This window comes from Suricata suricatta, chromosome 13 (assembly GCF_006229205.1).
Source record: "Suricata suricatta isolate VVHF042 chromosome 13, meerkat_22Aug2017_6uvM2_HiC, whole genome shotgun sequence".
Taxonomy (NCBI): Eukaryota; Metazoa; Chordata; class Mammalia; order Carnivora; family Herpestidae; genus Suricata; species Suricata suricatta.
The window spans coordinates 32970109-32984329 of NC_043712.1; the positions used below are offsets into that span (position 1 = coordinate 32970109).

Genomic DNA, 14221 nt, shown 5'->3' on the forward strand with positions numbered 1-14221 from the left:
TGAATGGCTGTGAGGAAGGTAACACCCTTTCCTGAGATGGTTTTTGGGGGAAGATGATGAAATTGATTTGGGGTGCTTGTTAGAAAAGTCTTCCTTGAGAATACAGTAGAGGAGAGACTTTTTATCCCCATGAAGGAGTGTTTTCTGCTTTTAAACATGTTAGCCCTTCTCCCCTCTCCACCTCCACACGTACAACGGTCTTAACTCGGAGTTGGCAATTCAGATTTCATTAAGTGGAGAGCTTCGGGGGCAGATTTACAGGACCTGAGAGCCATGCTTAGCCTCTGAGCTATAAATAGTGTGGAGGGAGGAGTCATCTGAGGTATTGCTGTGGGAAAACATAGATGGGGACACCGCCGCACCCCAGTGCCCTGCTCTCTCTCCAAAGAACACTCTGTTAGCAGCTCAGTGCACAGGATGGGAAAGACCAAAGACACACCAGTCAGAAGGGTCCTGGCAGCCTGCGTGTCCACAGAGGCACTGGCTGACCTCTGGCCCCGGGGATCAAATGTCCCCCAAGGAAGAGCCCGTGTACCCTACCGGCAGGCAAAACCCACCAAGCCGAGGCCCAGCTACAGACACTACCATGTGCAGGGCCAGGAGCCAGCGAGAGGCAGGCCTGGTGAGAAAACTGGAGAGGCTGGGCCCTGTCCCCTCTGCTGACACCACTGCCCCCCATGGAGGCGAGGTAGGGCCTGCAGGAGACTCTCAGGATAAAAATACTCAGCTGGAAAGCATGGAAGCCTGCTTCACCGGGGCACTGACAGCGGGATGAAAATACCGTGTTGGAAAGAAGGGACTTCTCTTCTGCAGGAGGAGGCTGGTGCACTATCAGAAGCAGAAGCGTTTCTATTATGAAACTTAGCAGATGGGCACAAATTGGCCTCTAAAGCTAGAAATACTATTTCACCGAACAGCACTCAATGTTGCATGTAATCATGTAAGCGATTCTGCTCTAATTCCTTTGGCGGGAGACCCCCGAAGGAAGAGCTGCACAGTCCCTCGGGGTGACTGCGAGGCCCTTTTCTATCAGTGGTCTGTCCTGTCCAGGAAACTGCCACAGTCTCACTTCACACCTGCTTTCATCACCAAGCTCCTGGTCCTACTTTTGCCCATGCTGTTCCGTCTGCTTGTACTGCTCTTCCCTTTTCCCTTCTAGGCCTAGCTCCCTCTAACAGTCCCTCCAGTCCTTTTGGATCTTTCTGTCTCTCTTGTCTGAAATACTAGGTCCCCCCAAGAATGCCTCCTGACCTCCCCCAACCAATGAGCTCTTCCTTGCAAGGCTGGCTAAAGGCCCACCCCCAACGGGGATGTTTTGCTTAACTGTCCCCTTTCCTGGCAAGTCACTTCCTTGCTGGGCACAGTGTGTAGGCATTCTTGAATTTTAGGCATGCCCTGGAGTCTTTTCTCTCCCAAAAGAATGTTTTAAAGGGTCTGGAGTCAAGGAACTAGTCTTTCTGCTGCCCTTTATGTCCCCTGGCACAGTCCTGGGCACACGAAAGTTGCTCCAAAAGTACCAGCTGGAATGACTGGTGTGACTTGGCTGAGCTGCTGCCAAGAAGGGCAGACCCGCCCAGGCCTCAGTTTTCGGGGAAGGGAACTGGGGGGTGAGTCTGAAGGTCTGCAGCCCCGGCACTCTAGGTCCCGGCCAGAGCCTCAGAGGCTGCTGCAGATAGGAGTCGGGCCTGGGATTGGGAGTCACAGACTCTGAGGACTGGGCCGGTCCCCAAGGGCCAGGTTATCCAAGCCACAGCTAGTTCTGGTGGCCCTCCCCCACCAAAGCACCCCGACCTCTGGTCATCTGGAACCTCCGTCCCTAGAAAAGGCCCCCAGACCATTTTGCTGCTAGAAGACAAAAGCTGGGTTAGCCCTGGGGTAGGCAGCCACGCACACATAAGAAGCTTAATGTAAACTAGGAGGGGAAAACGTGAGGCTACGGCATTTCAGGAGAGAACTCAAGTCGTTCAGTGGTGGCTTTGAAGCCAGATCACAGCTGGCCACAAGCATCTAGATGGCTGGCCCCCTCAACAGTTCAGGGTAGCTGTCACCCTCTGTTATACCGTAATAATGACTGGTAAGGATTTGTGTTTATTTCAAATAAAGGAACTTGAGAGGAGCCAGGAGACTAGGTGCATTTTTGTTTCTTTGTTTTATGGACTTTTCTAGACCTGGAGCTCTAGGAAAAAGTGGCATCCAAATAGCAAGCAATGAATGAATAACTTCTTATAGGTTCTCTGGTGCACTGTCAGCAACAGATGTGTTTCTATTACAAAAATTAGCAGGTGGGCACAAATTGGCCTTGAAGGCTAAAAATACTACTTCACTAAACAGCACTCAATGCCATATGCAGTCGCGCTCTGTCAACTATGTTGATAGCACTCTACCAACGATGAGACATAATGAACAGTGTGGTCAGAGGATGACAGGGAACGTGTCCGTCTAGAGCAGGAACCTGTATCTTCAACACCCAGTGCCCTACTGGACTCTGACCAATGTTTGTTGAATTGAGTAACTCCCATCTGAAGTGTACGTGGTTCTTTGTGCGTCGGTTCTGTGCACACACACCTCTCTTCTTCCGAGTGTTAACCTAGCCTCAGATCCATCGCTGGAAAGTAACGTGCCTTGAGTTTGAGATGTGCTTTAGTATTAAGTTCTTTGCATTTTGCTGAGTGCTAGAAACAAAAGCCAAAAACCCCACGTGTGGAACAGGCTTGAATCTGATGAAAAACTCACTGAAAACCTTCTCCTTTAGAACATACACTTATTTCATAATTCAATCGCAGAAAGAAGCTCTCATTCATTTCATTCTTTTTCTTTCTTTCTTTCTTTCTTTCTTTCTTTCCAAACTTGTTACACTTCATTCTCTTCGGTAATAAGAATAGTGTAATTTTGGTTTGTCTTCTTGCCTTCATTCTAGAAAACTCACAGCTAAATGTAATAATCAATTATGTTAACATATTAGGCCTCCTCCTTTTGTTTTTTTTTTCCTCTTATTTTCCTACAGCCTTAGCAGACATAGTCCATTGTGGACACAGTATCAAGGCCTTTCAGCAGCCAGCAGGAATGCCCACCATAAATAACTATGCAACAGAGGTTAAGAACAGACGCCTGTAAGTCAGTCAATGACCGATCTCACTTTCCATTAATTGACTTGTTCATATACCTATTTGGCAGATGCTCATAAAAATGTGACATTTTCTTTTGTTTTCTTTTTGGAAAAAATAGTAACTATGCCTTTACGTGATTTGAAATGAATGTAACCTGTTTAACTTATATTTTCAACTTTTACCTTAAAAGTGCTGTGAGGTTTCCTAGGCATGGGGTTTGGGTAGTGGTGCTGGTTGGCACCTTTGGGGGCTGGGACTAGAGCCAGACCTGACGGTTCTGAGAGGACTCTGAGCTCAGAGGAGGGTATTCAAAGAGGAAGAGACTCACGGTGAGCCTGTGGCCCATCACATTTCCTTTGACTCAGCCAAACAAGGTGCCCAGGGTGCACTTGGGCTCCTGCCCTGTGCTGCACTGACCCCCCGGGAGGAGAAGAGTGCTCAGCCTCAGCTCCTGCAGATACGGCCCCCACAGCCTTGGGGAGGCAGCAGGCCAGGCACCAATACAGAAAACTAGGAAATGTAACCAAGGTGGTAGTCACGAGTCAGGCTCAAGAAGAGGGCTCCCTCGGAGAAGGTATCAGTGGAATATCCCCTGCCATATCGGCCCACCACTGCCCCCAGCCCCCAGGACGGGTGGGAGAGTGATGGGCAGGTGGGTGCTTAGCACATTTCCACTTACCAAGGTCGTTGTTGTTCATCATTGCGTTGGACGCCCGCAGCCGGGGCCCCTGCTGGGTAAAGTGGTAGCCGAATTTGAGAAGCGTTGCATTTTTTTCCAACATGTTTACTATCTCCATCTCCACTTTGTTGCCCAGAGGTTGGCTCTTCGATCAAGAAAAGAACAGTAGTCACTACTCACTCCATTTGTGCAGGAATCTTTTCTACAAGCAGAAACCCTGAGTGGTGGGCGGGGATTTTAACCACCCCGCCCCCAGCCCCCAAGAACAGGGAATTGGAAGTTTGGAGAAGGTGAAGGGGCACACAGCCAGGAGTGAATGAGCTGGGATTCAAACCCAGGCCTGCTGGATGCCAAGAACAGATCTTTCCGTTGCCCCCCAGCAGCCTTCCTAGAAAATTCGAGCAGGAAGGATCTTCAACGAGTCTCAAGGAGATTAAAAATTCCACTGCCCATCCTATACCCCATATTAATTAAATTCAACTCGCCAGGAATGAGACTCAGGTGTCTGTGGTTTTTAAAACTCCCAGGTGATATTGATATACAGCCAGGTTTGGTAACCAGTCACTTAGATGAATCCCTTCAATTTACAAAGGAAGGAAACAGAGACCCAGAGAAGGGAAAAGATTTACCTAAGGTCACACAGTAAGCTGTGAATGCCCAGAGTTCATTTTCCTGAAGCCTCCCTCCGATCATGTTAGTTCTCTACCCCAAGGTTGCTAGTGACAAAGTTTGAAAGAAAACAAAAGAAAAGGAAAAACCTTACAACAGTCTTGGGATATAATGAGGAAGGGCAGTCTTGCTTATAATGGTGGGGGGAAAGGGAAGCACATTCATGGAGAGAGAGCTGTTCAAATAAATGACAGTTGAGTTTTACAAGAGAACATGACAGATGTCAGATGATGATGCAAATCTTTGGTTATAGGCCTGGAAAGATGACCACGAAACAATATGGAGAAAGAAAACCTAGGTGCAAAACTCATATTTAAGTAAAGTTACCTGTATTTTCCACACACATATATATGCCTAGACAAGGCCAGCCAGTGTACTGGTGGTGGAGAGATTTGGGAGAGATTTTGTTTTCTTTGTATCTTATTGTTTGAGTTTTCTGTTACCGTCTATAATAAAATAATACAAAATAAACATAACTTGGGGTGCCTGAATGGCTCACTCAGTTGAACATCTGATTTCAGCTCAGGTCAAGATCTCACAGTTTGTGGGTTTGAGCCCTGTGTCAGGTGGGCTTTGTGCTGATAGTGCAGAGCCTGCTTCAGAGTCCCTGTCTCCCTCTCTCTCTCTCCCTTCCCTGCTCATGCATACTCTGTGTCTCAAAAATAAACATTTAAAAAATTCAAAATAAACACAATCTTTTAAAAAAACCTTTTATTTCTGAGAGAGAGCACGCACACATACACGCACAAGTCGGGGGCAGGGGGGCAGAGAGAGGGAGACAGAGAATCCCAAGCAGGCTCCACCCTGTCAATGAGCGTGAGATCATGACCTGAGTCGAGATCAAGAGTCAGACACTTAACCAACTGAGCCACCCAGGCACCCCTCAAGATAAACATAATCTTAAAGAGTTCTGAAAGATGGAAAGCAAACTAACATCATATCAAGGCTTAAAGGCTTTCCCTCTCAGGGAAGGAACAAGACAAGAATGTTCACTTCCACTAACACTGTCCTGGGGGTCCTAGCCAGAACAATGAGGCCCCCTTCACCCATCTCGCTGCCCCCTTCACCCCTCACCTCTGGCAACCACCAGTCCGTTCTCTGTATCTATGACCTTGGTTGTTTTCTGGGTTTGTTTTTGTTTATATTCCACATATAAGTGAGCTCCTAGGTATTTGTCTTTGTCAGTCTTACTTACTTCACTCAGCCTCATGGCCTTAAGCCTCATCAATATCATTGCACATGGCAAGATTTCCTTCTTTTTTAGGGCTCAGTAATATTCCTTATATACACCACATCTTCCATTCACCCACTGGTGGGCACTTAAGTTGTTTCCATATCTTTGCTACTGTAAATAATGCTATAGTCGACATGAGGGTGCATACTGCTTTTTGAATTAGTGTTTTTGTTTTCTTTAGATAAATACCCAGGAGTGGGATTGCTGGATCATATAGTAGATAGATTTAATTAATCAATTAATCAATTAATGTTTTGAGGAACCTCCATAGTGTTTTCCACAGTGGCTGCACTGACTTACAGTCTCACCAGTAGAGCACAAGTATTTCCTTTTCTCTATATCCTTACCAACATTTGTTATTTCTTGTCCTTTTAAGATTAGGTATTCTCACAGGTGTGAGGTGATAGCTTATAGTGGTTTTGATTTGCATTTCCTTGATGACCTGTGGTGTTGAGCATCTTTTCATGTACCTGTTGGCCATCTGTATATTTACTTTGGAAAAATGTCTATTCAGATCCTCTGTCCGTTTTTAATCAAATTTTGAAATTTAAATAATTAAAACCAAATAAAATTTAAAGTTCAGTTCCTTAGTTGGCAATTAGGTCAGTGCAGATACAGAGCATTTCCATCATCACAGAAGATGTTTTTAATTGGTCCCCTAGACTGTGTGAGCCCTTGGACAGCACATAAGACCCATTATCTCTAGGTCATGGTCAAGGAATTGAACTGAATGGAGGAAATAGGAACACAACTGATACACAACAACACAGGAGGGTTGAGAGGACACACCAGCCCACCATCCAAAGGGATGAGCATGTGCCACAGTTGAGACTCTTGGTAGAGGACTCCTCCCAGGGACTCTGAGTTCACAAGAGCCGTCTGGGTTCACATGAGGCCAGCAATGCCAAGCTGGGCAGGTAGAGTAACGATGGTGAAGTTCCATCGCCCATCTGTCACGGCTCCTGGAAGGGTTGGGAAGAGCTCAGGCCTGTCCTCAGAGGACTCAGCACAGCCCTGGGCTCTGGTCTTCTTGGCCTGGCAGGTAATATAGGGCCTATATAAGGGCCAGAGAAGGAACCGGAAGGTCCCCTGCCCACCCACTTAGCAGGAAGCATGGCCTCTCCTTGAGGTCACTTTCTGGGAAAGCTCGATTAGGACTTAGGGTGGGCTGCTCTCAGGAAGCGCTGGTCTCCCCTGCGAGGAGGGGCTGCCAGCATCTGTGAGGGCTGCTTCTGCAGTGCTGACACTCCATGCCTCTCGGTCCAAAGCCCCAAACACCCCATGCAGACTGCCCCCTTCAACCTCCCTAATCCCTGGGGAGGCAGGGCAGGCAGGCACTGGCCCCTCCGTCTTAGAGATTAGTAAACTGAGCCCATGTACAGATGGAAGCTGGACTGTGCTCCCTCTGTTCAAGGCCAGAGCCAGTGCTTGACCTTGACCTGACACTGGAAGGACTTCAGAGGATCCTCTAGGCCCATATTCTCACACTAGGGTCTGACATCCCTGGGATACATGCAGAGGTGTCTGGGTATATTCGAGAATATACAGGATTCTACTAGATAATCATGGCCAGTCATCCCAGCCTGTCAATCTTTGACCAAAACTATTATTTTTACATTAAAGAGTAAGTAGAAAATGTGCACACATCTTAGGAAGCTTCATACTTGCTTCATTCTCAGGCTGTCCCTCTTCAGTGACTCTGAGACTGGAAGGCCTCAATCATTTCACCGATAACAGAAGAGGCTGTGGGGACACTGCCAGGACCAAAACTCTGATCTCTTGGTTTTCAAATATTTGTTATTTAGTGATCACTGTGTGCGAGGCAATGCCATAGCACTTCTGATAAGCTAACTGACTTCCTCCTCCCCAGACAGCTACGGAACATGTGCTCTTATTAAAACCTGCATCTTACAGGTGAGGTGCATGAAGAACAGAGGTGTTAGTAAATTTCCCCCAGATCACAGAGCCAGTCAGTTACAGAACCAGGATTTGAACAGAGGAGTGTCACTCCAGAGTTTGCTGGTTCCCATCTCACTGCGGTGTAGCGCTGATGAGAGTGGCTACAGGCAGATGCGGTTTGGCTCAGCGTGTGCGATTGTGATCTAACCAGTATCAGGTCTGCACATGGAAGGAACTGCCTGGTGAGGTGGTGGACTGCCCGTCCCTGGAGGTGTACGGGCAGAGGGCAGAGTGGTGTCTTGGGAGGGTCTCCTAGATGTCATTACGAATGGGGAAGGCTTAGGCTCTGTGACCTTTAAGGCCTCTGGGACCTGCATTCTGTGAATCCACGAATTGCTTGCTTGAAGGGCATTAAAAAATCAGGAGGCCACCTGGCCGGCGGGTGAGGGGCAGTTAGGAGCCCCCTGGGCAGCAGAACCCAAGGGCGGGTCATGCCAGGACTGGCCACAGCAGACTTCGGCAGCAGAGCCAGGGAGAGGCGGTGGGGAAAGAACTCTTGCCACCCCCACCTTCAGATGTGCTTAAGAATTAAACCAATCACTTGGGGATAAACATTATCTCATTATTAAACATTCAGATGATAGTAAAGCCGATTGAGTAAAGTCAGAGAGTTTCCCTCACATCCCTTATCCCAATCCTACCCCCTTTCTAGAGTCAGCACCATGGCCAGTGGGGTGTGTTGCCTTGGATTGTGTCTATGAAGTATATAATTAAAGTACACAGATTTGTAAGTGTTTTTCTTAAATGGATTCATATCATACCCATTGTTCTGCAACTTGGCTTCTTCATGTAACATTTTCTGAAGCTCTTTCCAAGCCCGTACATTCAGAGCTACTTCCTCCCTTTGAACTGCTTCAGGGGATGCCCTGGTACAGATGGATATTTAGTTTGCTTCCATTTTCCTTATTACACGCAAGGCAGCAGCGCCATTGCAGGGGCAGGGGCCAGTCTGGGGCTGTACATGGGGCTGAAATGGCTAATGGCTGGGTTCAAAGACAGGCATATTTTGGGTTAAAATTATGACTGCTCTGCCAAGAGGGTACAAATGCTGACAGGCCCTTCAGCGGTGACGACGGCTTCTGTTTCCTCCCACCTTCCCTGTGGCTGAGTATTATCAGTCTGATGAGAAGATGACCAGATTCGCTGGTTTATGAACCACCAACCAGGGCCCGAGGGTGGAAATGAGCTGTGGCCTGGAGCGGCTGGCTCTGAGGCCCCCATTCTGGCCAGAGGCACCATGGGCATCAAGGAGCTCACTCTGTGCATCTCCCAGGCCCAATCATGGCCTTTTCTTTGTGATCCAGAAGATGTGGGCAACTGGGAATACTTGAGAGAACAATAGAAAGGAGCCCTGGGAATTATCTAGACCAAGTTCAAAGTCGCAAATGCTGTCTGATATTAAAATTCCTTCTGGGGTACCTGGGTGGTTCAGTCGGTTAAGCGTCCGACTTCAGCTCAGGTCATGATCTCACGGTTCGTGGGTTCGAGCCCCACATCAGGTTATGTGCTTACAGCTAGCTCAGAGCCTGGAGCCTGCTTCAGATACTGTGCCTCCCTCTCTCTCTGAGCCTCCCCTGCTTGCGCGGTCTCTCTCTGTCTCTCAAAAATAAATAAAAAGCATTAAAAAATTAAAAAACTAAAATTCCTTCAATATTGCACTGCCAAGCTCTTCTGCTTACCCACTCCTGGGGATGGGAGCACATCACCTATGAGGCACCCTGCTCTATCCCTGGGTACCTTTGCTGGTTACAAAGGTCTTTGTGCCCAAACTGCAGCAAAGGAAAATAGCCCAGCTGATTCTCACTTTGGTGATTTTAAGGTATGTCTCCCAATTCTTTGATCCTTCTCCCTTCCAAAGACAGAACCTAATTCCCCTCCCCTTGAGGGTGGTTGTGCTTAGTAACTCACTTCTCACAGATAGACCATGGCAGAAGTGACCATGTAACTTCCAGGTTGGCTCATAAAAGATATTTGTGGCTTTCTTTTTTCTCCACTTTGGATCGTCTGCTCTGGGAAAAGTTAGCTCCCATCTAGTGAGGATACTCAAGCAGCCTGGTGAAGAGGTCCACAAGTCAAGGAGATAAGGCTTCCTGCCAACAGCCATGAAGGAAGCCATCTTGGAAGCGATTTCTCCAGCCCTGGTCAGGCCTTCAGACTGCACTTGACTGCAATCTTGTCAGAGATCTTGGGGTAGAACCATGTGGCCAAACTGCTTCTGGATTCCTGGCTCTCAGAAACTGTGAGTTCATACATGTTCATTGTTATTTTAAGCTACTAAGTTTTGGAGGGTAATTTGTTACACAGCTATTGATAACTGATACACTCACAGGCAAGGCTGAGCAATAAAAGCCAGACACAAAACAGCACATACATGGGATTCCATTTACATGAAGTTTAAGAGCAGGCAAAACTCATCTATGGTGACAGAAATCATGACATGATTGCAATTAGAGGGTACTAATTGAGGGGGGGAGCCTATGAAGAGTTGGAAATGTTCTATATCTTGATCTTGGTGCAGATTACCAAGCAGACCAGTATATAACACACAGACCACAGCACCTTAGTCTGTGCGTTATATATTATTATATAATAATATAACAATTATATAAAGGTGTATAAATCCATATGTAAATGTAAGTATACATACCCATTGAGCTGTTCACTTAGGGAATATTTGTTACTATATGTAAGTTACACTTTAATAAGAAGTACACATAAGTAGGAAAAAGAATAAGGGAGGAGAGGAAGGAGATAAAAAGTTGTTTCCTGCAGCGCTAGAATCTCTCAGAATTCAGTGCTCCCCAGACCAGCCTTCCACCACCAACTGGTCTAATTAACAATAGGAATATCACCTCCCCTTTACTGAAAGAAGACACATTTCAGGTCCATTTTAGAGGTGAGGAAACTGAAACATGAATACATTAAGTGACTCTTCCCCACCATTTCACAGCAAGAATATGACAGAGCTGAGGTTTAGTTTGGATTTGATTCTTGTTTGACTTCAAGTGTCAGAGACTTGAAGACAGGTAATCCCTGGGTCAGTCTGTCTCCTGTCTGGAAAGCTCTTGGCTTTTCAGAACAGAGTGCAGCCTCCACTGGGGGCCGGACATGGTACAAGATGGTTGTGGTCACAAATCTTTATTCTGACTCATGCTGATCTGTGTAGGAAAATGATTTTCTCAACATCATATTTTTTTCTCTCATTCCCACTGACTCTATCTCATTTTTCCCTGAGGAGCGAGGTCAGTAAAAGACCATAATTGGCATTTCGAGGAAGGGATAATGACACATGCCTGTTCTCTCTCAGAAGCTGGATATTTCCAGGCTGAATTACTTTCGTACACATGGAGACAGACACAAAAGTCATGCACAAGCCAACAGCTGCTGCCCAGAAGCTGAATGTATAAGAACAAAACAGAGAACATGACTGGTCAAGAAGTCTTGCTCGCTTGGTTTTCAAGAGTGTTTCCCTTTTTTTTTTTTTCCCCAAACCAAAAGTCATTACACATTCTCATTAAAAAAAAATTTTTTTTAGGCAGCTGCCATGAGTGTGTAATATAAAATTAAGCGGGTGTCACCATGTGTGAAAACCTTCAGGATCTTATTCCAGTGTAGCCTCTGTTTTTTTTTTAATTTTGTAATTTTTTAAAAATTTATTTTTGAGAAAGAGACAGAGCGTGAGCAGAGGAGGGGCAGAGAGAGATGGAGACACAGAATCTGAAGCACGCTCCAGGCTCTGAGCTGTCAGCACAGAGCCCAACACGGGGCTTGAATTTGTAAACTGCAATTTCAGGACCTGAGCTAAAGTTGGACGCTCAACTGACTGAGCCACCCAAGCACCCCTGGTTTTCTTTCTAAATTTATTTGTGCTAGTAAGATAATCCAATCTGGGTAAACAAAAAAAAATGCAATCTACTTCCTTTAGCCTCTTTTCAAAATATGAAGCATATCCTCACTATCAAATATTGGAATGAAATGTAAGCGATCTGGCCAATATCCCCCAGACATTGCACATAGCTTTATTTGGGGAGGGGTCATGTTTCAAGAGGAGAGAGACCTAGTCTGTTCTGAGGGGCAGGGAGTATCCTGTGCCCTGAAGTCCTGGGGAAGGGCCTTCTGGGGGTGGCTTTCTTGGAGTAAGTAGGGTAAATCAAGAGGAACAGAGAATCACCCTTTGGATTTGGCCAACTTGGGATGGAGAGGGCTGGCAGGCACCCCAGACGTAGTGCCTGCTCCTGGGGGCTGAGGGTCTCTCCTGTATGCCTGTAAATGCACCCCATCTGGAAGGTGGGATACTTCAGCTCTGGCCCAGGTCTGACACTAACTTGGTCTGTGACCTTAGCACGTCCCATACCTTCTTTGATCCTCAATTTCCCCACCTGCAAAAGGAGGGCTGGGCTAGACGTTTTCTCAATGCCCTCAGCTCTGAGTCAGGGCCTCTCTGCCTCCTCCCACCCTCACTGCCGGCTCAGGGCCACTTCAGACGGCAGCACGACATTGCTTGGAGATAAAGAGAGATGGCCGAGTAAACAAACTGACCCAGGATCCCAGTTCCCAGATTCGGGTCTTGAGCCAGTCTGCAAGGCTCTTGTCACCAGGGCAGAACTCCTTGAGTCCCTTTCTTTGGCCGTATAAGGAAGAAGGAGGACAGAGGCTCACTAACACAGGTTACAAGCACAAGAGCCGAGGGGAAAGCAGCGGCCTCTGAGGACTGTGGTGACTAACCAAGAATGAGGAATAAATCAAACGCCACTCAGCACCTCCTCTTTGGCACACCCCAGAGCCCAGAGCTGGGGCACCCGAGGAGAGGCACGCTGCGAGAAGCACAGGTGGCCTTCCCCAGAAGACCAGCCAGATCCCCCTCATCTGGGCAGTCAGAGTCCCCCGCTGGTCTCCCAGGCACTGATGTCTGCCCTCAGTTCCCTCCTACTAATGTAGGAACCAGCTTCCCTAAACACAGCACACATTGGTGCAGATCACAGCCTACAGCCCACTTTGGCTCAGCCTACCCAGTCAGAGCCCATTGGATTTCCAGCTCCCTTTCTGGCTTCCTCCAGGGGCACCATTAGTCTAGTTTGGATGGGCTCTGCGGCTTTTCCCCTCTCCTCTTCATTCATGTGGTTCACCTCACCTGAGATGCCACGGCCTCCACTTCACTCTCTGAGATACTGTCCACCCTACGAGTTGGTCTCAAACTCCATCTCCTCCGGCAAGCCCTCCGTGATGCCTGCTCCGGACTGAGGTTGCTGCCCCAGAGGCCCACCGTCTGTGACTGGCTGACGCACCTGATTGGATGATCGTTTCTCTACCTGCCTGCCTTCCTGTCCAGCGTGGACTCGCTGGAGGGCAGAGCCAGAGCCCCGTTCACACACACAGCCTAGAGCACGGGCCTGGGGTTCAGCCAGCCGTCATCAAACGCTGAGATGAACCAGAAAAGAGGCTCCCATGATGGAGGGGGGAGGTGGTGACCAGCGCTGTAGCCTCACACCAAGGGGAAGGGACTGCCGAGGAAAGCCAAGGAAGGCCCTCAGCAAACCACAGGAGGAGTGAGGAGCCCAGAGGGGCACGGTTCCCTGACTGTGGAGTCACGTCAACCTGGGCTTGAGTCTTGCCTCTGTCACGCACTTCCTGTGCGACTGTGGGCAGGTTACAGAACCTGCCTGGGTCTTTAGTTTCCTCACCTACAAGACAGGGTTGGGTTGTACTACTCACTCACAAAAAGCTTTGGGGAACATTAAATGATATAATGGATACTTGGTACCTACTCACTCAATCAACTCTTAGAATTCTGTGTAGGTCACCTTCAGAGTAATTATGAAAGTTAACAACGTCATAGCTTACATCTGCCATCTCCTTAGAAGTGGAGATTCTTATTATCCCCATTTTACATGTGAGGAAACTGAGGCTCAGGGAAGTGAATGTTCTCATACCGGGGAGTTCAGTGAGGGGGAGGGTGATAGTCAGCACTGGCTCTGGCTCTGAGCTCAGTGGTGGTAGACAGCAATGACAGGGAAGGTAGGCAGCTCACTCTCTGTCAGCTGTCATCACAATGACCTGAGGCCAGTGCTCTGGGTCACTTTTGGCCAACATTCTGCCCTAGGAGTCAGGTTTCAGTAGACCCTGACTCCCTGCCCAGCCAGGCCCAGAGTCACATGAGCAGCCAATCCCAAGCCTTGGCCCTGAGCTGCTGCTAAGTCTGCTGCAGGCCTTTGTTCCAGTTGATCTCTCCCTCCTGCCCGCAATAAAGCAGGATCAGCAATGGCAGAAAGAGTGGGAGTGGGGAGGGGCTGGGAATGGGCAATGCAGCAGCGGGTCCCTGGCATGAGAGACATGCAGGAGTCCGATGCAGCAAATTCACACGATAGGGCAGCTGAAGGCCTGTGTGGCCTCTTTATAGGAATTTTTAAAAAGTGTCTTCTCTGGGTAAACAAGCCCTATACCAAGGCTTGGAGAGCAGAGTATGGGTTAGATTTCGCTCCCTGTCCCCTGTGCAGTGAACAACATACACAACCACCCAGGGCAAGCCTGATTACCAAGCATCACTGAAGGACCAAGCTCTGAGCTGGGCACTGG

General features: G+C 48.0%; 2 protein-coding genes across 5 annotated transcripts in view; one reads left to right on the forward strand and one right to left on the reverse strand.

Annotated features, from left to right (window-relative positions):
- TSTD2 (thiosulfate sulfurtransferase like domain containing 2) overlaps positions 1-9889 on the forward strand; it is a 37494-nt gene extending 27605 nt beyond the window's left edge. Inside the window, exon 11 of one of the 4 annotated variants that reach the window (XM_029920426.1) lies at positions 9672-9889. In XM_029920426.1, the coding sequence (XP_029776286.1) occupies positions 9672-9732 (61 nt within the window). In that variant the 3' untranslated portion in view covers positions 9733-9889. Of the gene's footprint in view, positions 1-3004; positions 4927-8300; positions 8365-9667 lie in introns of those variants that run through there. The other 3 variants (XM_029920427.1, XM_029920425.1, XM_029920428.1) reach the window with 3 other exon arrangements.
- TMOD1 (tropomodulin 1) overlaps positions 1-14221 on the reverse strand; it is a 75812-nt gene that overhangs the window by 4332 nt on the left and 57259 nt on the right. The window contains exon 9 of the mRNA XM_029920429.1: positions 3787-3931. Coding sequence (XP_029776289.1) covers positions 3787-3931 — 145 coding nt within the window. The remainder of the gene's footprint in view (positions 1-3786; positions 3932-14221) is intronic.